The 26,499-nt window shown below is 39.9% G+C and overlaps 2 protein-coding genes across 3 annotated transcripts in view; one reads left to right on the top strand and one right to left on the bottom strand.

The window, feature by feature from the left end:
• The window catches only part of MBOAT4 (membrane bound O-acyltransferase domain containing 4), a 198,109-nt gene that overhangs the window by 167,935 nt on the left and 3,675 nt on the right, over positions 1 to 26,499 (bottom strand). The gene's annotated exons all lie outside the window — the stretch shown is intronic.
• On the top strand, positions 8,201 to 8,658 carry LOC121488963 (40S ribosomal protein S15a-like). The gene has a single exon (XM_041751327.1). The coding sequence runs from the start codon at positions 8,220 to 8,222 to the stop codon at positions 8,610 to 8,612; it is 393 nt and encodes a 130-aa protein (XP_041607261.1). The 5' UTR covers positions 8,201 to 8,219; the 3' UTR covers positions 8,613 to 8,658.

Consider the following 26,499-nt stretch of genomic DNA (forward strand, 5'->3'; position numbering starts at 1 on the left):
TTTGGTCCAATTTGGGGAGTGTCAGGGGCACCTGGGTGGCAGTCAGTTATGTGTCCAACTCTTACTTTTGCCTCAGGTTGTGATCTCAGGGTTGTGAGATGGAGCCCCCTGTAGGGTCTGTGCTCAATGGGAGTTTACTTAAGATTCTCTCTCCTTCTCCCTCTGCTCCTCCCTCTTGTGTGAGCACTCTCTCTCTCAAAATAAATAAATAAATCTTTAAGAAAAATCTTTGTTAGATGTTTTCAACATTTGTAGGAGGGCCTTTTCTTAAAAAAAAAATTTTATTTATTTGAGACAGAGAGAAGGAGAACACAACGGGGGGGGGGGGAGAGGGGCAGAAGGAGAGAAAGAGTAAGAAGCAGACTCCCCATTGAGCAGGGAGCCAGATGCAAGGCTCAACCCTAGGACCCCGAGATCACAACCTGAGCCGAAGCCAAACCCTCAACTGACTGAGTCTACCCAAGCACCCCTGTTTTCAACATTTGATTAAACTTGCTATGGCATTAATTGATTGTCTTTTCTCATTCAACTTGTGACTGGTTTTTGTTTTCTTTTTCTTTTTCTCTCTTTCTTTCTTTCTTTCTTTCTTTCTTTCTTTTTTTTTTTTTTTGGCTCTTAGTATAACAAGTGATTTTTCAATTGTATTGTGGATATTTTGTCTCTTATATAAGTGATTCATGTCCTATTTAATTTATTTTAACAAGCAGTCACTCTGTTTAGGTATTTTTTTTAAAGAGTTTATTTATCCATGAGAGAGAGAGAGGCACACAGGCAGAGGGAGAAGCAGGCCCCATGCAGGGAGCCCGATGTGAGACTCGATCCTGGGTCTCCGGGATCATACCCTGGGCTGAAGGCAGTGCTAAACCTCTGAGCCACCTGGGCTGCCCTCTGTTTAGGTTTAGTGTATGGTCCTGGCCTATGTTCTGGACTGGGGTTCCAATGGCAGTTTAATTTCCAGAGACTTTGCATTATTATTCAGTAGTTTATCTAGTGTCACTGGGACTCCCATTGGTCCCTGGTGCCTCCTGAGAGGGCAAAAGTATTTTCCCTTCTGGGTATATCTCATTGTGGTAGGATCTCCTATCAGTTTCTCCCCAGCTGCTCCAGACTCTCTGGATAGAGGAAGGAAGTCTTGGCCTGTAGGGAAAAAGACAGCTTCATGACCCCTTTGGCTACAACTTGCTATAGCTGGGTTCTTCTTGCCCATTCTGCCCTGACTCCATAAATAGGTTGGCTTGGTCGGCCATAACAAAATACCACAAACTGGGTGACTCAAACAGAAATTAATTTTCTCCAGTCTAGAGTCTGAATGTTTGTGTTGCCCCAAAATTCATATGTTGAAATTCTAACTCCCAAAGATGATGGTATTGGGGGAGCCTTTAGAAAATGCTTGGGCCATGAAGGTGGAGCCCTCATGAATGGAATTAGAGTTCTTATAAAAGAGGTCCCGCAGGACATAGGTAGAAGGCACCAGCTATGAACGAGGAAGAGGGTCCTCACCAGAGTGTGGCCATACTGGCCACTTAATTTTAGACTTCCAGACTCCAGAACTGTGAAAATAAATATCTGTTGTTTATAAGCCACCCAATCTGTGGCAATTTGTTACAGCAGCCTGAACAGACCAAGATAGGATGCTAGAAGTCCATGATCAGGGTATGGGCAAATTCCACATCTGGTGACGCTTCTCTTTCTGGCTTATAGCCAGCTTCCTTCTCCCCATATCCTCACATGGCTTTCTTCTTAGTGCACAGAAAAGAGGGTGCTGTTCTCTGGGGTCTCTGCCTCTTCTTGTAAGGATAATAATCCTATTGGATATGGTCCCCACCCTCATGACCTCAGTGAAACTTAATTACTTCCTTAGAGATCCCATCTCCAAATAGGTGGCTAGGGCTTCAATATGTGAATTTGGTTGGGGTGGAGGTGAGGAACACAAACATCAGCTCCATAACACTTTGTGACTCTGGGTGGGAGAGAAGGACTTGGGTCCACAGGAACAAAGGCTTTCGGGACCAATCTACCTGCTGTAGTTGGACCTCTTTAGCCAGTTCCATCTGTCTTGGTATCTCTTGACAGAAAGGGGAGTCTTAGGTCCATCAGGGAATAAGAATGCTTTCCCTGGCCACTTATTTTTGTGAGGCTCCAAATTAGTGCCCTCTTAGTGAGTCCCCTTGCTCGTTGTGTTAGGATCACCTAATATAAGGATTTCAATTGATCAGAAGGGAAGAATGAGCCTGCCTGGGCTGCCTTCTGTTACCAGCCCAAGGAGTCAGAGAATGCCAGGTCTGGCTTGTCTTCTGTAGGGTGAGTATATATTAGGTATGTTTCTCTAGCTTCAGAGTCCCAGATTAGTTCACTTTCTACTTACCACTGTCCAGAGATCTCTTTTGTTGGTCTCTTGTGGTATTTCTGGGTTTAAAATTGTGCCTAATGGAGAACAGGGGAAAATGGATCTATACTACCTGGTCCAGAAAGAAAGTTTTGTACCACCTTCTGAAAATGAGTGTTATCTCAGTACTATAATTGATGAAAGGGCTGGAATAGGAAGATAGCATGACTTTCAGCTCGATAAAATACACTAAGCATTCCCATTAATCTGGCTGACTGAAATGGAACTCAAGGATTACTCAATGATGCAGGTAGATGGTAAGTATCCTTCATGGTACCTTCTTGATTGTCTCTGTATTTCCAAACCACATGGTTTCATTTGGCTAACATTGATGGTAATCAGGGGTTCTAAAATCTATGGATCTCAGCCAGCTGAAACTTATTGCTATTTATAAAACATACGCCCATTTGAAATTTTTGCCTAATCATTATTTTGATTCAAGATGGTAGACTAATCAATACATTGAAATTCAGGTGTGATTTAATGTTAAGAGTCTTGGAATGAAAATAAAGAAACCTGGATTCAGGTTTTATTTCTGTTACTAATTTGTTATTCACCCTTGGAGAAATACATTTGTTATTTAAAATGAAAATAATAGGGGATCCCTGGGTGGCGCAGCGGTTTGGCGCCTGCCTTTGGCCCAGGGCGCGATCCTGGAGACCCGGGATCGAATCCCACGTCGGGCTCCCGGTGCATGGAGCCTGCTTCTCCCTCTGCCTGTGTCTCTGGCTCTGTCTCTCCTTCTATCTCTCAAGAATAAATAAATAAAATCTTAAAAAAAAAAAAATGAAAATAATAATTCCCATCCAGGACTATGAGAATCAAATGAAATAAAGTATGTGAGAGCATTTTGAAAAACACAAAATAGGGCAGCCCCAGTGGCGCAGTGGTTTAGCACAGCCTGCAGCCTGGGGTGTGATCCTGGAGACCTGGGATCAAGTCCCATGTCAGGCTCCCTCCCTGCATGGAATCTGCTTCTCCCTCTGCCTGTGTCTCTGCCTCTATCTCTCTCTGTGTGTCTCTCATGAATAAATAAATAAAAATCTTTAAAAAAAACTCAAAATACTATATATAGGTGTGACGTCAGTATTTTCTTTGGTAGGAGCAGTGGTTATGACAGATTTTCTTTAATATATCCACATTCTTAAATGTTACTAATGGCAGTTATGAGATGGTTATCTAGTGAAATGGTGAAAGCACCCATTATCCTTGCTTGGTTCTGAGACACTTGATTTCATAACGCTCGCCTCACCTTATACATGCTGTGTGGCATAAGATCATGTTTGAAATCAAAGCGAATAGAAACTAGGTTGGGTCCTGGTGAGGCTACTCATGCTCCCTGCACATATTTGGATGTCAGGGTGTCATGGTGCCAAGGCTAGTCTGGGAATTAGGAGGCCTGAGCCATTCTGTTCTTGACTCTACTGAGTTATGTGACCTTGGGGAAGTCACTTTAAGTCACTCTGGAACTAAATATGCTCACTGTGTATGCAAGATTTGGACCTGAGGAGCTCTAAGAGACTTTCCTATTCTAAAAATATCCCATGTGTTGCAAAGCCACAGCTAGGTTCCGAGTAGTTAACTGGTCACTACAGCAGCAATCAACCACTGTGGTTTTGTTTGACCAGCATTGATGTTTAACCAGGCAAGGGGTGGCCTTGTGCTCAGCCCTGCCTCATGGTTCCTTCACGATGTTTCCTAACTATGCCTACCCTCTTCATCCTTGTTCCACACTGTTATTAAGGTAATCAAGCTACCTTGCCTAGACCATTGCAAGAATCTCCCCATGGGCACACCTCTTTTCCAATAATTTGCTGTACATCCTGCAGTAAGGGTTATCTGAGATTGTAGACCTACTGAAGGTTGGGTTGAAGGAGATCTTAGAAAGCCACTATTCCAGGATTTTCCAAACCATGTTTCTTTTAAGAGCTGTTCTACCAGGGTGCCTGAGTGCTTCAGTGGTTGAGTGTCTGCCTTTGGCTCCAATCCCGGGGTCCTGGGATCAAGTTCCACATCAGGCTCCCCACAGGGAACTCACTTCTCCCTCTGCCTCTATCTCTGCCTCTCTCTGTGTGTCTCTCATGAATAAATAAAATCTTTAAAAAAAATAAGAGCTATTGTACACACAGATACACATGATTCTGTGGTAAACTACTTTGGAAAATCCTATACTGCTATGGGGAAACCCTCCTAGTTTTGTTTAATCTAGAGTTCCCCAGACTAATCTGACTACAAAGTTTTGTTATTGTTTTTGCCACAAAATACCTAACATATCTTAGAACTAGTATTCTGAAGAACATAGTTGGGAAATGCAGATCAGCCCATTTTCTGAATGCAACAGAAATGGCTTTCCAAAATAATTTGATTATAAAATATTTCTACACATCTAAGTTTTTAATAATATATATGTGGAGTTAAAAACAATATTGAAACAAACACCCATCACCCACCCAAGAAGAAGAATATTATCAGAATCAATGAAGCCATTTTAGGCCTCTTCCCAATTGTACCACCCTGTGTTTATCATTCATCTGCTTTTCTTTTTTTTTTTTTTCTTTTCTTCAACCACTGAGCCACCCAGGCATCCCTATCTTGAACATTTAATTAATGGTTTTACTATAGTTATGCAACATATGAAGTATTTGCTCATTAATTCTATGAGGTTCATTCATTCATCATATAGAATTCCACTGTGTGAATATATCACAATTCATTCGTTCATTTTCCTGTCAACTGATATTTAAGTTCCTATTCCTATTTTTTTTTTAGTTTAGTTTAGTTCCCTTTTTTTTTTTTTGGTTTATCATAAGCAATGTTTATGAATGCCTTATGTGTACACATGTGTAAGAGCACACTGCTAGTGCTAGTGTTTCTCTAGGTTATAACCTCAGAGACAAATTGCTGAGTTTTAAGATATATTCATCTTCAGTTTTACTGAATAATATAAAATGGCTGTTCAATTTACAATTTATATTCTCACCAGTGGTGTATGAGGGTTTCTGTTGTTCCATGTCCTTGGCAATATTATTTTTCCAGACATTAAAAAGAAACTTTAGGGGATCCCTGGGTGGCTCAGTGATTTAGTACCTGCCTTTGGCCCAGGGCGTGATTCTGGAGTCCCGGGATCGAGTCCCACGTTGGGCTCCCGGCATGGAGCCTGCTTCTCCCTCCTCCTGTGTCTCTGCCTCTCTCTCTCTCTCACTCTCTCTCTCTGTGTGTCTATCATAAATAAATAAATAAATCTTTTTTAAAAAAAGAAACTATATATTATGGAAAATTTCAAACATGTGCTAGAATTGTCTTATGATCCACCCTTCAGCTTCAATGCTTACCAAGTCTTGGCCAATCTTCCATTGGCCATCTTAGACTTTTTTTTTTTTAAGATTTATTTATTTATTTATTTATGATAGACATAGAGAGAGAGAGAGGCAGAGACACAGGAGGAGGGAGAAGCAGGCTCCATGCCAGGAGCCCGATGTGGGACTTGATCCTGGGACTCCAGGATGGCACTCTGGACCAAAGGCAGGGGCTAAACCACTAAGCCACCCAGGGATCCCTGTCTTAGACTATTTTAAAGCTAATCCCAGACACAATATCACTTCATATTTTAAAACTTCAGAACAGGGTTTTGAGTGGCTCAGTCTATTAAGCATCTGACTTTAGCTCAGGTCGTGATCTCAGAGTCCTGGGATCGAACCCCACACTGGCCTCCCTGTTCAGCAGGAAGTCTGCCTCTCCCTCTTCATCTGCCTCTCTCTCACCCCCCCCCGTTCATGCTCTCCCTTGCTCTTGCTCTCTCACTCGCTCTCAAATAAATAAAATCTTTAAAAATAAATAAAATAAAACTTCAGAACATATCCTTAAAAAAATGGACTCTACCTTTTCAAAATTGTGATAAAACTTACATAGTCAGGTACACAAATCTTAAAAGTATAGCTCAATGTATGGTGAATTTTTACACATGTCCACAGCCATGTAACCACTACCTAGATCAAGATCTAGAACATTTACAGGGGCACCTGGGTGGCTCAGTTGGTTAAGCATCTGCCTTCGGCTCAGGTCATGATCTTGGTGTCCTGGGGTCAAGCCCCGCATTGAGGCCCACATTGGGCTCCCCACTCACAGGGAGTTTGCTTGTCCCTCTCTCTCTCCTTCTCCCTCTGTCCCTCCCCCTGTTCGTGCTCTCTCTCTCCCTCAACTAAATAAATAAAATCTTTAGGAAAAAAATATCTAGAATAGGGACACCTGGGTGGCTCAGTGGTTGAGCATCTGCCTTCAGCTCAGGGTGTGATCCTGGAGTCCCACATCTTCTCTGCCTCTTCTCCCTCTGCCTATGTCTCTGCCCGCCCCCCTTCTCTGTGTGTGTGTCTCATCAACAAATAAGTAAAATATTTTAAACAAAGATCTAGAGTATTTTCAGCCCCCCTCTGCCAAGAAGGTTCCTTCATAGGGCCTTATAGAAACATAAGTATAATAGCTTATCGCACCCAAACTTTAACAGTAATTTCTTTAATTGCAACATACATTGGTTTTTGTTTTTATTTTGCTTGTCTTATTGTCTGCTCAAATCCAGGTCCAAATAAAAGCCATACTTCTCCCCTCCTTGCAGTTTATATGATGAACAAAGCAGCTTCCCACAGTCTGGGTTCAGGTGAATGCATTCTTCTGGTGCTGTTTCACGTGTTCCTCTGTTCTCTATTTACACTAATGTGTTTGGTAAGTCCAGAGATTTCATTAGATTCAGGATCAAGTTTCTGACAAGAACATTTTATAAGTGGTGGTGTATTCTTCTATAAGAATGCACATAGTGTTTGGTTTTGTCTAATTTGTGTGGAAAGGCAGCAATCACTGATAACCACTCGTCATTAATTCATTAGAGGGTGAATTGTGAGATGCTTCCTTTTTCATATATTAGCTAGGATACTTCTTTACAGGGAAGATCTCCCTCACCCATTATTTGGTTACTTTGAGATGCAATTTGTATGGAAATTGCCAGATTTTGAAATTTCTATCAAGATAAAAAATTAAATGATGTTGTGGCTTAAATTTTATATTTCCTTGATTACTAATGAAATGTTCATATGTCTCATTTTTTCTTCTGTGAAAGAAAAAAACTTTCTTGCCTGTCCTTGTCTTTTGTACATTTCCCCCATTGAATTGTATGCCTTTTTCTTATTGATTTTTAAGAGTTGGTCACATATTTTGGTTACTGATTCTTTGTTGGTTGCAAATATCTCCTCCCAGTTTGCGATATTCAACTTTGGCCTCTGAGGATACATTTTTTTAAATGTTCATTTGGCCATGTAAAGGGTATAGATATACACCACTAGCAAATTACATGTGGTGACTATGTAATATGAGGTTTGCTGGGGAACTTACAGGAAAAGAATCAGCAGAGTGTGTGGGTCCCCTCCATCCTCTCACTATCCTGTGGGTAGGTGTGCTGAAATAAGGCATAATTAATTTGTAGGGAAATTAGAATATGACAATAGGAGCTTCAAGGAAATTAGCTCTTTCTAAAGGAGGAAGCTCTGGAGCTCAGCCACTGGCAAGGCTGTCCTTCTGCCGAGCTCACATAGATTTGCTGAGGCAGCTGCTTGCTAAGCTACAGAAATGGGAGAGGAAATGAGCCTCCAGTGCCATCTGGACTTGTCTCTCCTTATATCTGAGGTGTTTTGTAATGGGATGTTTTTTCAGGTTATCTCGCCTGCCATTTTACCAGAAATGGAAGTCCTCCAAAGAATGTTTTTGAGGTCAACAGAATGCTTGCAATTAGACTGTATATAGAATGATACAAGCCGGTCCTCTTTCCGCCATCTCTCGAGACGCCACAATGGTGCGCATGAACGTCCTGGCAGATGCTCTCAAGAGCATCAACAACGCTGAAAAGAGAGGCAAGCGCCAGGTTCTTATCAGGCCATGCTCCAAAGTCATCGTCCGATTTCTCACTGTGATGATGAAGCATGGTTACATTGGCGAATTTGAAATCATCGATGATCACAGAGCTGGGAAAATTGTTGTGAACCTCACAAGCAGGTTAAACAAGTGTGGAGTGATCAGCCCCAGATTTGATGTACAACTGAAAGATCTAGAAAAATGGCAGAATAACCTGCTCCCATCCCGCCAGTTTGGTTTCATTGTACTGACAACCTCAGCTGGCATCATGGACCACGAAGAAGCAAGACGAAAACACACAGGAGGGAAAATCCTGGGATTCTTTTTCTAGGGATGTAATTCATACGTGCAAATAAAATGCCTCAATGGACAAAAAAAAAAAAAAAAAAAGAATGATACAAGCCAAGTTACACATTGCTGCCAGATTAAGCTTCCTAAAAATTTCACCTTGTTCATGCTAGTCTCTGGCTTATGAGCTTTTTGTAGTACCCCAATGTCTACACATTAATATCCATGTGTTTTGGCTGCGATTGTGTTCCAATCCAGTTTTCTGACCTCACCTTTCTGCAAATTTCCACTCTACTAAATTGGGTTTGTTTGTCCTTTAAGAGCACCAAGAAATTCGACTGCCTTCCTTCTTCCCTCCAATTATCCAAGCCAGATGTCTCTGAGACACAAAACAAATTTTCCCTTCTCTGTGAAGTGTCCCCTGACCATTCCTGTTTTTTTGTGAACTATTTGATTATTGAGTAGAAGCAATGACTTTTGACAGCTAGTGCTCACCAAATACCCATGTGACATTTTCCAGCCACTTTTGCAGTGGATTGGGGCCATGAGACCCCACATTTTCCAGCCACTTTTGCAGTGGGTTGGGGTTATGAGACTAGTTCTGGCCAGAGGACTATGAGAAGTGATATGTGTCAATGGGCCAAGGGCAGTTAGGAAGTGGTTTTCCTCTTCGCTTGATGCCACTGCTGTGGCAACCTTATGTTCTAGACAGGGTTGTTACAATATGGGAGGGAACCATCCTACCCACACTAAACTTTATGTGAAGGAGAAATAAACCCTAGAACTTTGAGAGTTGGTTTGTTATTGTACCATTGATTAGCCTATCCTTTTCATGCAGACCTCATTTCTTCAGACAATATAGAAGTGTACTGTTTCTTAACTCTAACATTATTTTTCTTTCTCTTATTATTTTTGCCTGCCAAGCACCACCACTCCATATTCTGAACAATACCCCCTATTCCAGAGGGATGATCCCATGGGAGTGGCTTTTTCTTACAGCTCCCAGTTGACCCACCCAAGGCACCTGATTCAAGCTGTCAATGAGCTCCTCCTCATTATTTTTGACTTGGAACCAAAAGAGTCAGCTCAGACTTTCCTAATGATTGGATATAAAGTTTTATATACTGGAGCTCTAGGATATAAAACTGGGAGCTGCCAGCAGCCACATTCTGATGTTTGGAGAAGCAGGTCTGCAAGAAGATTGAGTTGACACAGGGAAGCAGAGACATTTAAGGTGCTGCTTCCAGTTGTTCCTGAGGCCTATGTTTCTCAATGCTTACTCACCATGATATACCAAAACTTTCTTGTATTCCAAGAGACAATAAATCCCATCTGAATCAAGTCCCCTTGACTGTCTGTCACCCACAACCTAGTGAGTCCAGCTGACATCTATCTACTCTTTCCCTTACAGAAGTATTATTGTGCCTGGGTACCTCAGTTGGTTAAGCATCTGCCTTTGGCTCAGGTTATGCTCCCAGGGTCCTAGAATTGATCCCCATGTCAGGCTCCCTGCTCAGTGGGGAATCTGCTTCTTCCTCTTCCCCTGCCCCTCCTCCTGCTTGTGCTCATGTTTATCTCTCTCTCTCTCTCTCTCTCAAATAAATAAATGACATCTTTAAAAAAAAAGAAGTATCATCAAACCAGCATAATGGGAATTTGGAGAAATGGTTGCCTCTGAGTTTGCCCCCAAGTGGTAATGTTCTTTTAAGGGTACAGGATGCTCAAATCCACAACCAGGTATAATCTTGTCAGACACTTTCTACCTTTTTGTTTCAAAGAGATACTTGTAGTTTGGCTCCACGGAACCATGGAGAATGGGTGGAAAAAGAAAGGGGTAGGAACCCCAAAGGCACAAACCTAGCCATGCAGGAGGAAAACTGAACAATAGGCTGATTATGTGGTGTTAATGGGCTTAATTGGATTATCTTAAGACAGCAAGGGTTATACAGTTCTCAAGTCTTGCTTCAAGGAAAGAGAGCATTCTCTTTAAAATGTGTTAACTAATTGAAATACTGTAGCAGATGCTATTGGTGCTCACCAAATATCCTCCCAATCCACCCCTAACATCACCAGCTGCACCTGAGTCTCTTTTCTTGAATGCTTTCTCTGGCTACAGAATAGGGCTCAGCCTACGTACCAGGCAAGCTGGAAATACCAGGGAAGGACAACCCCCAGTGCTCTCATCCCTTGGTAGGACAATTCTGAGGTGCATTCTGTTGTCTTAAAGAAACCCCAGTGGGAATGAACAACAGACTACTCATTAGCATACTCTTTCATCTCCTCCCAGAATCCCTGCATTCCCTATCCATACTTCTTTGTGTTTTTTTTTTTAAGATTTTATTTATTCATTCATGAGACACACACACACACACACACACACACACAGAGGAGAGGGAGAGAGAGAGAGAGAGAGAGGCAGAGACACAGGCAGAGGGAGAAGCAAGCTCCATGCAGGGAGCCTGACACGGGACTCCATCCCCGGTCTCAATCCTGGGTCTCCAGGACTACACCCCGGGCTGAAGGCGGCGCTAAACCACTGAGCCACCTGAGCTGCCCCATACTTCTTTGTTAATAAACTACTTATACCCAGATCCTCGGGAACTAAAACATTATGATGATGATAATGATGATGATGGAGGTATGATTAAATGCAATAAAAGTCACCTTTTTGGAGTGGAGTATAGTTCTATAAGTTTTGAAAGACATAATTGATCAACATCCTGTACACTTAAACTTACACAATGTTATATGTCAATTTAATATATATATATATATATATATATATATATATATTTTAAAGATTCACACATTTATTTCAAAGAGAGAACATGAGCAAGTAGGGGGAGGGACAGAGGAAATGAGAATATTGAGCAGACTCCGCATTGAGCATAGAGCCCAAGCTGGGGCTCAATCTCATGACGCTGACTGAGATCATGACCTGACTTGAAACCAAGAGTCAGACACTCAACCAACTGAGCCACCCAAGCACCCCATGTCAATTATATTTCAAATAAAATATAATAGATTGTAAAAATTAAAATTAAAAATTCTGCAAAAGGCGGGCACTTGGCTGGTTCAATCAGTATGTCATGCAACTCTTGATCTCAGGGTCATGAGTTTGAGCCCCACGATAGGCATAGAGCTTACTTAAAAAAAACTCTAAAAAATAAAGGAGAGACACACTGAGTAAATACCACCACATTTCTTTCACTCTCCTCCTTCCCTGAAATTCCCTGGCACCCCTGTATGGTCAACCCTCCCTCTACACCCAGCTCCTGATAATCACTGATCAGTTTTCTGTCTTTCTTCCAGGATATCATATAAATGGAATCATGCATTATATAGCCTTTTGAGTTTGGCTCCTTTCACTTAGCAAAATGTATTTGAGATTTATTCAAGTTGTTAAGCAGATCAGGAGTCTGTTCCCTTTTATTGCTGAATAGTATTGAATTACATGAATATATCATATATCACACCGTGCTTAACCATCCACCAGTTGGAAAACATTTGGGTTGTTTCCAGTCTTTGGAGGTTATACATAATGCTGTTAGGCTTTTGAGTGAATGTAAGTTTTTATTCCACCTGGGTAAATACCTAGGAGTGGGACTGCTGAGTTGTATGGTACATATGTTTTTAAGAAGCTGTTGAATTGTTTTCCAACCAGCAATGCATGACAGTTATAGTTGTTCCATAGCCTCATCAGTACTTAGTATTATCAGTTTTTTAAATTTTAGCCATTCTGATAGGTATGTAAGCTTATCTCATTGTGATTTTAATTTTCATTTTGCCATGACTAATTATATTGAGAATTTTTTTAGGTGCTTAATCACCTTTCATATATCTTCTTCGCATAAGTATCTGTTCAAACGTTTAGACCATTTTTAAAGATTTTATTTATTTATTTATTTATTTATTTATTTATTTATTTATTTAAGAGTGAAAGGGAGGGAGTGGCTATGGGTGGGATTTCTTCCTATCTAGGATCTCCACACTGGTGTGGAACATGCAATCAAAGGAGTAAACACACTAAAAAAAATAAAAAATGTATCTACTAAATGATCCAGCAATTCCACTACTAGGTATATATCCAAAGGAAATGAAAACAGCATATCAAAAAGATATCTGCAATTCCATGTTAATTGCAGCATTATTCACAATAGCAAGAAATAGAAAGAACCTAAGTGACAATGGATGAATGAATAAATATATGGCATACATATACAATGGAATATTATTCAGCCATAAGAAATAAAGAAGAAAATCCTGCCATTTAGGACAACATGGATAGATTTTTAGGACATTAAGCTTAGTGAAATAAGCCAGACAGAGAAAAACAAATAGTACATGGTATTACTTACATGTAGAATCTAAAACAAACAAGTCAAATTCATAGAAACAGAGAGTGGTTGCCAGGGCCTGAGGGTCTGGGAGGAAATAAGGAGCGGTTGGTAAAAGAATACAAACTTTCAGCTAAGGACACACAGATCTACCTAAATAGTCAAAATGTATTAAATCTATGTGGCTTGCAAAGGGAGGGGAAAATATCATTAAATGGTGATTTCAGAGGATCTTCTAAGAATCTCTCATAATACTCATTATTATAAGACTCAGGAATATCATTAATATTTTCCTTTATACTTCTCATGCTTTTTTCTTTTTTTTTCTCATGCTTTTTTCTATGCACAAACACAAACTAGGATATGATATAAGTAATATTTTATAATAATTTTTCATATGTCATGGAAGTCTTTTCAAATCAATAATGTTCTATATTAATCCTTTTTAATGATTGTTCAGTATATTGTGTGTTAAATGTAATTTATTTATTCAATCCCCTACTTGTAAATATTTAGGTTGTGTGTAGCATCTAGATATTACATTTCTTTTTTTTTTTAAGATTTTATTTATTTGAGAGAGAGAGAGCATATGAACACGTGTGTGAGCTGGGGTGGGGAGGAGCATGTGGGGAGGGACAGGAAGAGAATCTCGAGTGGATTCTATGCCAAGCTCAGAGGTGGATGAGGGGCTTGATCTCACCACCCTGAGACCATCACCTGAGCTGAAATCAAGAGTTGGATGCTTAACCAACTGAGCCACCCAGGTGCTTCTAGATTTAGTGAATTGTCCCTTTGTGTCCTTTGGCCATTCTTCTTATTTATTTATTTATTTATTTATTTATTTATTTATTTATTTATTTATGATAGTCACAGAGAGAGAGAGAGAGAGAGAGAGAGAGAGAGGCAGAGACATAGGCAGAGGGAGAAGCAGGCTCCATGCACCAGAAGTCCAAGTGGGATTCGATCCCAGGTCTCCAGGATCGTGCCCTGGGCCAAAGGCAGGCGCCAAACCGCTGCACCACCCAGGGATCCCATTCTTCTATTGAATTATTGAAAATCACCCTAAATATAAGTGATGTTAAATATATTTAATTAATTTAAAATGTTTAATAATCATGAGCAACCTTCTTTCCTTTCTTCCTCCTTTTCTTTCTTTACAATTTAATGTAAAAAAAAACACTAGGCAGGTCTGAGCATTGAAAGTGGTTGGAGTTCACACAAGGAAGGCAGCCGATCAGGGTGACAGCCTGGCAGGCCTTAGAAAAAGTACAGGGGATTTAAGCAATAAGTAAATATATTGAGGATAAGGAGAGCCAGAATTCTCACAGAAGGGAATTTCAAATATGGAAAAGAAAAAAAAAAACTCAAATGATCTCTGAGTATTGGATTGGAATTACAGGGATTGATGTGAACTGATGGTGTGGAATATAGGGATGTAGAAACAAGTATATATCTTTATGTACATACAGATGGTCCCCAACTTACAATGGTTCAACTTAATGATTTTTTGACTCTATGATGGTATGAAAGTTATACATATTCAGTCGAAGGTCTATTTTGAATTTTGATCTTTTCCCAGGCTAGGGGTATGTGGTATGATCTTCTCCCACGATGCTAGGCTGTGGCAGTGAGCTGTAGCTCCCAGGCAGCCATGCCGTCATGAGGGTAAACAACTGATACACTTACAACCATTCTGTACCCATACAATCAATCTGTTTTTCATCCTCAGTACAGTATTCAATAAATTATGTAGGATATTGCACACTTTGCTAGGAAATAGGCTTTGTGTTAGATAATTTTGCCCCAACTGTAGGCTAATGTAAGTGTTCTGAGCACATATAAGGGAGTCTAGGCTAAAGCTTTGATGTTTGATAAGTTAAATTAATTCAGTTCATTTTTGACTTATGTTATTTTCAACTTACAATGAATTTATTGGGATTTAATACCATTGTGAGGATAGTGTTATTATACATGTATTTTCCTTATGACTTTCTTAATAATATTTTCTTTTCTCTTGCTTACTTTACAGTAAGACTACAATATGACATACAAAATATGTGTTAGTCAATCATTTATGCTATCACTGAGAATTCTGGCCAACAGTAGGCTATTAGCAGTTACCTTTGGGTGGAGTCAAAAGTTTATACGTGGATATTTCCCATTGTACAGAGGAGTTGGTGTCCCTAACCCACATATTGTTCAAGAGTCAACTGTATATTTGAGGGGGGAAAAAGTGTGTATGTGCATGTGTGTATACACATTTATATATTCTCTAGCTCTGTCCGCTAAGAGGACCTATGGCAATAAACATACCTAATGTCCAGATCTTGGTATCTAAATTCCATTCTCTCTGAAAAGTGAAATGGAATTCTACTTTTGGAATCCTTGTAGAAATGCCTGGCTCTAGGTCTGGAGCATGAAAAATACAAGATAAATATTCTTGTATTAAAAAGTAAGGAAGTGCTCAGAGACCAATGGGACATATCAAAAGGACACAGGATTTAGCTTGAATGGGGGTTCAAATCTGGGCTAAACATGAGACAATATGGGCATCAAAATAAACAATGATAGGAACAGATTATATCTCTTTGAGTAGAATAGGAATCTATGAGTTCACATTGATATAAATAGACTATGAATAAATACATGGGGAGAAGATAAAAATTTTTCCTTAGAGTAGAAGGCCAACTGATAAGTTTAAAAGGCATGATAGAATTAGAAAATAACCACTTGTTGATCATTACAATTAATTATTATTAATTAATTATTCAGGCAGGAAGCATCAGTTGATGCTAAAACAGGCAGGTGAAAGTTGGATGAGAACAGGATATTTACACAGCCTCTTAAGTTCCCCACTAAATAGTGATTAATTGTAAGAGGAAAAAGAGTCACTTTATCATTAGATACTACTAACATTGTTTGGGACAAACTGACATCATATGTTACCTGATAGGAATGCAGTAAGAAAAGCACATCTCCTACTTCTGTGATATACCCGCCAAAAATATGCAACCTTAAACATGAAGGAAGAGACATCAGACAAAACCAGTTCTGCACCATAACTGAGGAACCATTCCAGATTGAAGGAAACCAAAGACATGTAGCTATATATGTATACCCTAGATTGGATCCTTTTGCTTTAAAGGACATTGTGTATTGAGATGGCTGGTGAAACTTGATTACATTTCTGGATGGACAGTATATGGGAATTCTCTGTACTATTCTTGTAATTTTTCCATAAGTTTAAAATTATTTCAAAAGAAAAAGTAAAAAAAAAAGTTATAAACAGAGGAAAGAAAGAAGAGTGCTGGATTTATAGTCAGATGTGAGAACAGGACAGAATCCTCAAAAAAACTCCTCTTAGTGGTGAATGAGTAAAAAAAAAAAAAAAAAAAAAAAAAAAAAAAAAAAGCCATAAAGGAAAGGAGAAAAGATTTATATGACTATAAAATATTATTTTTTTCAGTTTGTTAGTGAAAATACTTCAGTGCATAACATCTGTGTTAACAAAAATATAACAGAGGCACCTGAGTGGCTCAGTCAGTTAAGCATCTACCTTTGGCTCAGGATCATGATCTAAGGGTCCTGGGATAGAGCCCCTTGTGGGGCTCCCTGCTCAGCACGGAGTCCACTTTTCCTTCTCCCTCTGCCCACCCACCACCTGCTCAAGCTCTCTCTCATATACATTTTTTAAAAAATCTTTGTAAAAAACCAACATATAATAGAAATAAATCAATCAGGAAAGGTGACAGACCCGTCAGTTTGATGTGATCATTGTCATTACCTCACAAACAACTGCATAGTGAAAAGCAAGAGTTTATTTATTTTTAAATTTATTTATTTACTTGAGAGAAAGAGCACATGAGAAGCATACTCTTCACTGAGCAGGGAGCCTGATGTGGGGCTCGATCCCAGGACCTTGGGACCATGACCTGAACCAAAAGCAGATGCTTATCTCCTGAGCCACCCAGTCACCCTGAAAAGCAAGAGTTTAAAGTGAAGAAACTGCATGTGTAGTTCAAAATCCAATAAAAAAATATAGTACTGAAAAAAATATATATATAGTACTGTGGGCCTGGAGCCAGAGGACATTCTGAGGATGGGCTTTAGACCTAAATTTAACCATCTGGAACGCTGTCTCTCTCTTTTTTTTTAAGAGTCATACTCAAAAAAAAAAAAAAAAAAAAAAAGAGTCATACTCAACCTTTTCAAATAACAGAGATACCTTTTAATAGGAAGTCTGTATTTCATCATAAAGATGGAAGAAGCACACCATGCCCTTGGCTGAGTACTCACCCGAGAAGCAGGTTCTATTTTGACATTGCATTGCATGTTGTAGAAACATTGCTTATGGCAAATTTATTTTATGTGGTCATGTGCAAGCAAATCAATCAAGGAGCTTACAGACTGGCAACTTTTGTCCTAACTTATGCTCATACTTCTGTTAAAATGAATATGTGCAGTCTCTCATAGGATCTTGACAGCAGCTCTTGGTCAGAGGTAAACCATCACCACTAGTCCAATTTTACAAATAAGGAAACCACATGTAAGCAAAATGAAGTGCCTTTCCCAAAGTTGATACCTAACAAGGGGCAGAGCTTGGGCTCAACATAGATACCTTGTCTTGAAATTTGCTGGAATTTCCATGACATCAGTCTCACCCAAAGAAACACAAATCAACACTAAGGTGTAAGTCCGTGATCTCAAATCATTTGTTCATATTTTATCACCTATAACTCAAAAAGCTCATGTCTTCAGTAATAGCTCCTATAAAGAACTCATTTGTAATCCATTTCTAAACTCTGTTATTGAAAGTATCAACAAGTGTTTAAAGCGTTTGTTAGTGATTATGTTACAGAAGCTGAAGCATAAAGCTATTTCTGTAACCTCCACATAGACACTCCTCCATATTTCTTTACTGGCTGTGGTACTGTTCAAATTGACATTCAAGATGTAGACAAAATTTGTCGAATCAGATCAGGTTATTGGTTGTAGTCCAGAACCTGTGACAGCACGTCTGATTATCTCCAGTCAGCCAGACATCAAGACCAGTGCTCAGAAAATAAGTTCCAGACATTTTCTAAACAAATAATGCTTAAAAAAAAAAACATTTTCTAGAAAGCTTAACTGGTAGTGGCATCAAACTTGAAAGACCATTCAGTGGATTTGCATCATGGCTTAAGAAAAGAATCATCTAGCCAAGTCTGCCTATAATGATTTTCACATGCTTTAAATAGGTATAAGCAGGTATAATGGAAGTGTCAGATGAGACTATTTTCCTAGTTAGTCTTTAAAAGTCAATAAGCAGAGGCAACTGGGTGGCTTGGTTGGTTGGGTGTCTGACTCTTGATTTCTGCTCCGGTCATTATTTCAGGAAGATGAGATAGAGTCCTGAGGAAGGTTTTGCACTGGGTGTGGAACCTGCTTATGATTCTCTCCCTGCCCCTCCCCTGGTGCCCACTCACCCCCAACTCTTGCTCTCTGTTCTCTCTCTCAAAAAAGCCAATACATATTCCAGCAAAATTCATATACTTGCTCATCTTTTTTTAAAAAAAAGATTTTATTTACATATTCATGAGAGGCACAGAAAGAGGCACAGAGACACAGGCAGAGGGAGAAGCAGGCTCCATGCAGGGAGCCCAATGTGGGACTCAATTCTGGAATTCCAGGATCATGCCCTGAGCCAAAGGTAGCCGCTCAACCGCTGAGCCACCTGGGTGTCCCACTCTTGTTTTTGTTTGTTTGTTTGTTTGTTTGTTGTTTTTTAAAGGTGGTGAAGTAAGGAAGTGAATTAGAGACTATTATTTATTTAAAAACCATTCATTCTACAAACATTTATCCACTATGTACCTGGCACACAATCTAAGTGAATGTATCATTTTCTTATGCTAATAATGGAAATTAAGTAAGTTTTGGCTAACATACCAGTGGCAATACCAAGCATACCTGAGCATACTTGAAACCCCAAATACTGGTTGTTTTAGAACATTTTTTTTAGATCAACTAAGGCACTTTCAGAAATATTCATGCCAGGGACGCCTGGGTGGCTCAGCGGTTGAGCATCTGCCTTTGGCTCAGGGCGTGATCCCCGAGTCCGGGATCTAGTCCCACATCAGGCTTCTTGTGGGGAGCCTGCTTCTCCCTCTGCCTGTCTCTCTTTCTCTCTCTGTCATGAATAAATAAAATCTTAAGAAAAAAGAAATATTCATGCCAAATGCAATAGATAAAATTCTCTTAAGTAATTTTATCAGAATTAAACAGTGTCATTAATGTTTAGAGATGTTGTAAAGAGTGAGATGATTATGCCTGGAAAAAAAATGGGGGAACTAGATGGAAAAGCGGTGGTTGAGAGTAGAGGATGGAGGAAATGGACGCTGGAGTGGAAGAAGCAAAAAGACCTAAAGGAATAGAAAGCTAACTGTAAACCTGGTCACATCACTTGTTCACTCAAAAACCTTCAAATACTAAGACCACCACCGACGGTCTTCTACCAAATAGCTGTTACTCTTCCCTTCCCTCCCTCCTTGCAGATAGAAATCACTTTCTATCACAAAGGGTGAAAATGCCAGATACTACACAGTTTCCCAACATTTAGTCCAGCTATGTGATTCCCTGTGACTGGGTTCTGGCTAATGAGAACTGGGGAATTCTAATAGAAGATTCTGGAAAAGACTTTCTTCTCTGTTTGCACAGACTCTACCTACCTTTTCCAGGCCATTGAATATAACTGTGTAAGGATGTGATGCTTGGAATTGCTGCAGTTATATGGGAGCTAGAAGAGGAGATATCATGGGACCATAAGAAGGGGTGTCACATATATTGAGAATGGCAGAGTGAAAAGATGAACCAACCCAAGAACCACACTTCTCATTATGTGAAATATTAAAAAGTTTTCCCTGTTTAAGTATTTCCCTTTTATTTATTTTTATTTTTAAAATATTTATTTATGTATTTATTCATGAGAAACATAGAGAGAGGCAGAGACATAGGCAGAGGAAGAAGCAGGCTTCCTGCAGGGAGCCTGATATGGAACTCGATCTGAGGACCCTGGAATCACTACCTGAGCTGAAGGTAGATGCTCAACCACTGAGCCACCCAGGTGTCCTTGTTTAAGTCCCCTTTAGTCAAGTTTTTTGTTGCTACCTGTAGCTGAAAACATTCTAATGAATATACTTTATTATTGCCTTAGATAACGCTGAAATTATTTCCTATAACTTATAAAGGTTTTAAAATCTGAATAATCTGGCACCTTTACCTTTCTAAGCTAGTCTCTCACTTTTGTATTCTTCCTTTTTTTTTTTTTTTTTAAGTTTATTTACCATCTTTAGTAATCTCAATACCCAACATGGGGCTTGAACTCATGATCCTGGAGATCAAGAGTCACATGTTCTTCTGACTGAGCCAGCCAGGCACTCCTCTTCATTTTTTTTTTTTTTTTAATTCTAGTCAAAGGTCCTCTCTCTTCTTCTCAAGCTAGTTTCTAGTGGAACCTTCTCCACTCCTACCATTCCTGCTTTACTGCTTACCTATTAGGACTTGGTGAAATGTCACATCCTCCTAGAAGCCTCTACTTACTGACCACCCAGAGTATGCAGTTGCCACATTTATGATGTCCCTAGATATCTGAACTTCCACAGTTAGAGCACATATTCCACTTTATCATAACAGCTTAAAAAATTGGCTCATGCAAGTCGGGTTTGTGTCTCTCTTGTTTATTACTGAATCTTAAGAATCTATATGGCACCTAGCAATCATATCTGTGGAACACATGAATGGGGTGCAGGATATTAGAAGCAAAATAATTTCAAATATCAATTAGAAAAGGCAAACATCTGATCAGAAAAATGCACAAAGACATGATGGGCAAATGGCTATAAATAGATGAAAAGATGGTCAGCTGCTGTAACAATCAAGAAACACAAAATAAAAGAATAATATTTCAGGGTGCCTGGCTGGCTGTTGGTAGAGCATGAGACTCTGGATCTTGGGTTCATGAGTTCAAGCCTCATGTTGGGCGTAGAACTTATTTAAAAATAAATAAATAATGATGTGCCTGGGTGGTTCAATCCGTTGAGCATCAGACTCTTGATTTCAGCTTAGGTCATGATCTCAGGGTAGTGAGATTGAGCCCTACATTGGGCTCTGTGCTGAGCGTGAAACCTGCTTAGCGTTCTGTCTCCCTCTGCCTCTCCCTCACTCACATGTGCTCTCTCTCTTGCTTAGATAAATAAGTAAACAAACAAATGTACAAAAAAAGTAATATTTTTCACCTGTAGATTGGCAAAATGGACAAAGGTTTCTCCCATTTTGGAAAGGCTGCAGTGAAATAGGTACTCTCATATACATTGTAGGAGCAAGTGTAAATTGTATAAGCTTTCTAACCATCAATATCAACACTTAAACTCACCTACCATCTAACCTAGTAATTTATTGAGAATGTATTATAAGAAAATAATCGGGCAATGTACAAAGATGTTTGTACATGGATGTTCACCACAGCATTGCTTAACACTAAAAAACTGTAAGCAGCTTAAATGGACTCCCATACAGAATTTGTGTGCGCACACTGGAATTCTACAAAGCTTTAAAAAAGATGAGATGGCAGCCCCCGTGGCCCAGCGGTTTAGTGCCACCTTCAGTCCAGGGCATGATCCTGGGATCCTGGAGACCCGGGATCGAGTCCCACACCAGGTTCCTTTCATGGAGCCTGCTTCTCCCTCTGCCTGTGTCTCTGCCTCTCTTTCTGTGTGTCTCTCATGAATAAATAAATAAAATCTTTAAAAAATATAATAAATTAAAAAAAAAAAACGGAAAAACTGAGCTGTCTCAATATGGATAAATGTTCACAAGACATGTTCAATTCAAAAAGCAAGTATAGAGTATTATTAAATAACAATGCCATTTAAAATACATGTTAAATACCAAATTTAAAACCATTAAACCAATCGATAAATCGGTTGAAACAAATCATCCAAAGAACACCTTGGACCAAGATGAACATATCCAGCCACTAGTTTTGAACCTTTTCAGTCAGAGAATGTTCACTTTACATTCACAACAATCAATCATACTAAAAAAAGGCACAAGTTGTAAAGTGAGCCACTTAGGGTAAAATGATGGCAATGGTTAGGATTACTGGGACCTGAAATTTACACACACACACACAAAGATCTGGTTTTGCAACTTTATAGTCACCGATGGTTATCTCACCGAATTAGTCTTATTTTTTGCCTCTTAAAAATTTATGGATTTATTTATACTTTAGCTGATTTGATAAGAGTCTTCTCATATGAAGAGAAATAAACTAATAAAAATGAAGAAATGCTTGTTTTTCTTTTTCCTGTTGGATAGTCCCAAAAAGAAAGGAGAAATTTAAGATGTTAACTGAAAAATAAAATGTAGGGAAAAAAAGAGGAATCTGGGTGCAAACCACATCTTCCATCAAGCTTCCAGGTAAGAGCCCCATTTTCACTGTCATCTGTGAGGTGCCAGCTGGTGTCAAGCCTTGGGTCTTTGGGGGATTCCTAAGTGTATGGTTGCTTCTCAGTTTTTTTCCCATCAGACTTAGGATTGAGCTTCTCTGTATTTATCTATAGGCTTTGAGGCTACCCAAACTGGCTGCTGTTTTCTTTCATCCTCTTTATCCTTATTAGTTTATGCCTGAAAATAATGCCGATGACAACAACAAATACTTTTCATGTTTCTATGAGAGATTTTGGAACACAGTGGATAGAAATGTGTAGGGGCGCCTGGTTGGCTCAGTAGATTAAGCATTGGATTTGGGATTTCAGCTCAAGTCAAGATCTCAGGTTCCTGGGATGGAGCCCTATGGCAGACTCTGCAGTCAGCACGGAGCCCTGGAGAGTCTCTCCCTCTGCCCCTCCACACACACACACACACACACACACACACACACACACACACGTACTCTAATCTAAAATAAATAAATCTTAAAAAAGAAAAAGAAAAGAAATGCGTGTGTGTAGCTTGCCATCTTAAAACAATAAAATGTGACAATCCATGTAAAATTTGGATCACGGTCCCCTGGTCAATGCTTTCAACTGCTAGTATTTTTATTAGTGGGCTTGTTCTCTTATATCTGACTACTTGGTCTATTTTCTGGCAAGTCTTTCTCCTTGACCTGTCTCAGCATAAATATTTCCAAAGATTCTACTCTCTGAAGCTGAAACTCACTTATGATTTCAATTCGGATGGTGCCCAAATATATACATTATCTCCTATTTCTTCTGATCATTTTCCAACCATTAGCGTAATTCTGACACTAACAAATCTCATATGCCTGATACTGAGCTCTGTATCTATCCATACAACTAGGTCTTCTCCTTTGAATATCTCTTTTTCCTTTTCTCTTTCTTTTTGGAATTGGCATCACCAAATCCTTGAAGTCTTAAAACCTGGCTGTTAGTTCAAATGCCTTATAGTCCTTTACCCTCTACATTCAATCATTTGTCAAATTATGTAGCTTCCCCTTTGGGAATGGCTTTCATTTCCACATCCTTTTTACTGCTTGTCCAGTGGAAAAAAAATATACGTTATTCAAATCTACGTTAGCCATTAAGATCTCTTTCTAAAGGGCAATTCTTAATGATGACCTAATGAAGTCCTCAGCCTTACCTTCTAACCCTCACTTACGGTCTCTCCACATTCCAGACAAGTTAGACTACAGTAGACATTAAAAAATGTTAAATTTAGCATTTGACCTTTGATTGTTTATAAGTGACTTTCCAAAAGGCTGGAGGCATTGCTAATTATTATTTTCCTGAAGCACAACTTCAAGTTACATATGCTATAAAGTTGGTGACAGGAAAAGTCACTTAATTATAAGAGTGACTTGCCATCTGCCCCACAGCCACACCTCACTCTGGCCTTATTGATTTCTATTTATTCTTATTGTAGTCAGCAAATTTTATTAAAGTTCTGAGGGGCTATCTATATTTTTCCACTTTACTGTCTCCCAGAAGGAAGAGTCTTATGCTAGGAATGGCATTTGTGATTTTTGTTTTACAGATAGAGCTCTTGCATCAGGGGTTACTCTCCTTGCTTATCCTTAAGAATGCCCAGGGCTTTCTGGTTTCCAGAGCCTTGCTTTCTTGTTCTCTACACCAGTGATTTCATTATATGTTGCTACATAAGTAACCACCCTCAAACCTGGTGGCTTAAAAGGATAATCATTAATTTGCTCAGAAGAGTGTTTACAGTTTGGTCAGGATTCTGACATAACAGCTTGTCTCTGTTTCATGTGGTGTCAGCTGGGGTGGCTCAGGAGCGAGGACCTACCTCCAAGATGGCTCACTAATAAGGCTGGCTGCTGGTGCTGGCTGTTGCAGGGAGCTCAGATGAAGCTGTGGGTGGTGGGGTTTGGGGAGATGGCTGGGGCTTGACTTTCTCCCATGTGGGCCTCTCCAGGTAGCTGCTTGGGGTTTCTCATTACATGAAAGACAGGTTCCAAGAGGGAGGAGGCAGAAACTGCCAGAATTTTCTAGTGCCTGGGCTCAGAGCTCCCAGAATGTCATTTCCTCCACACTCTATTCATCAAAGCAGAAACAGGCCCAGCTCAGATTCAAGGGGAGGGCACATAAGCTATAACTCTTGATGCCAAGAGGGGCATGCAAATACAAAAGGGTGAAATTATGGCGGGGGGGGGGGGCTGTGTTTGAAGACTAGCTATGCCATTTACCTAGTAGCCACAGCAATACATGTCCCCCACCCCAATGTGAAAAATACATTTATCTCCTCTCCAAAGTTATGAAAATATCCATCCTATTGTGAACATCAGTTCACAGTCTAGGACAGGGGTGAGCTAACCACAGCATGAGGTCCAAACCCGACCTGTGGACTACTTTTGTACAGCACCTGTGATAAGAATGGTTTTATATTTTTAAAGGGTTATAAAAAAAACAAAACCAAGAAAATGTGAGAACAATTATAAACATGACCTGCAAAGCCTCAAATATTTACTATCTGGCCCCATACAGAAAAGGTTTGCCAACCTCTGGTCTAAACCATGAGCTTCTAAACGGGGTCTAAGGGCAGACGTGGCTCCTTGAGTGTCATTCCTTAACTATGGCTCCTCAGACATGGATCCTCTTGATCTGAAGACCAGTGAACTAAAGAGACAAAGTATATGTTTCTCTCACACACCCAACATCTGATGGTAAGGTAGGGACAGAAAACCAATAATAGACACCCCCATTCAAAAAGGGAATGAAACAAGATGGACATGGAAAGTGGCCCATAGCAATTCTGAAATCTGACTGGGCAAATGATGTCAGTTCCTTTTTTTTTTTTTTTTTAAGATTTATGTATTTATTTATTTTATATATAGAGAGAAAGAGAGTGAGCAGGGAGAGGAGCAAAGGGGGAGAGGGACAAGCAGACTCCACTCTCAGCACAGAGCCTGATGCAGGGCTTGATCTCACGACCTTGAGATCATGACCCTGAGATCATTACCTGAGCTAAAACCAAGAGTTGGATGCTTAATCACCTGAGCTACCCAGTTCCTTAATTTGGCCCACTCCTTCTCTTTGGAAATGATTCTCAGGGGCTTTTTGCTCCATCTTCAGACATCTCCCCTTTTGGAAACAGCCCGTAATTGCAGATGAGTAGCTTCCTCAGTCTGCTTTCTGCCTGTGAAATTGAAGCTCCAGAGGCCTCTTTTCATCACACACAGTCTCTTTGGCTGTGCAAACTAGTCAAGATCCCTTAAAAGCCATAGTTTTCTTATACTTCAGGTTTTAACCAACTCCTTTTGGGAGAAGCCATACTCCCATTTCTTTCCATGGGAGGCCCTTCTCTGCATTGAGTCAGTGTGAGATTTTGTGGGCAATACCATCCAGATTCTTAGAAGCTCTGCTATCTAGCTGAGAGGATCTATGAGGTACCACCTTAAATCTTTCTGAGTTATCAGTTTATCTATTGCTGCATACCAAGTTATCCAAACAGAATGGCTTAAGATAGCAATCTGTCATTATCTCACAGTTTCTGTTGGTTAAAAATCCAAGGTTCTGCTTAGTGGGGTCCCTTTGCCTCAAGGTCTCTCTCAAAGGCTGGAACCAAGGTGTCAGCTCAGGCTACCGTAACAAAATAACCTAGTTTTGGATAGTTCTTGGGAAGTCCAAGATCAAAATGCCAGCCATTTTTGTTCTTGGTGAGGGACTTCTTCCTGGCTTGTAGATGGCTACCTTCGCAGTGTATCCTCACATGGTAGAAAGCAGAAACCCTGATGTCTCTTTATCTCTTAGAAGGGCACTAATCCCAACCTAGGGGTTCTACCCTCATGACCTCATCTAAACCTAATTACCTCCCAAAGGCTCTAACACCATCACACTAGAGATAAGGGCTTCATACTATGAATACAAACATTCAATCCATAAGAGGTCTCCTCTAAGACTGTGCTTAGGGAAGATCCACTTCCAAGTTTGCTCACATGGTTGTTGGCAGGATTCAGTCCCTTGTGAGTTGTTGGACTGAAAGTACCATTTCCTTGCTGGCACTTGGATGGAAGCCTCCACTGCTCCTTGTCACATGGACCTCTCTGTAGGGCCACCGGTATCATAGTAGCTGGCTTCCACC

This window comes from Vulpes lagopus, chromosome 4 (genome assembly GCF_018345385.1).
Source record: "Vulpes lagopus strain Blue_001 chromosome 4, ASM1834538v1, whole genome shotgun sequence".
Taxonomy (NCBI): Eukaryota; Metazoa; Chordata; class Mammalia; order Carnivora; family Canidae; genus Vulpes; species Vulpes lagopus.

What these genes read in the sequence shown, in the direction of transcription:
- LOC121488963 (XM_041751327.1), top strand. Translation starts at nt 8,220, where the DNA reads ATGGTGCGCATGAACGTCCTGGCAGATGCTCTCAAGAGCATCAACAAC.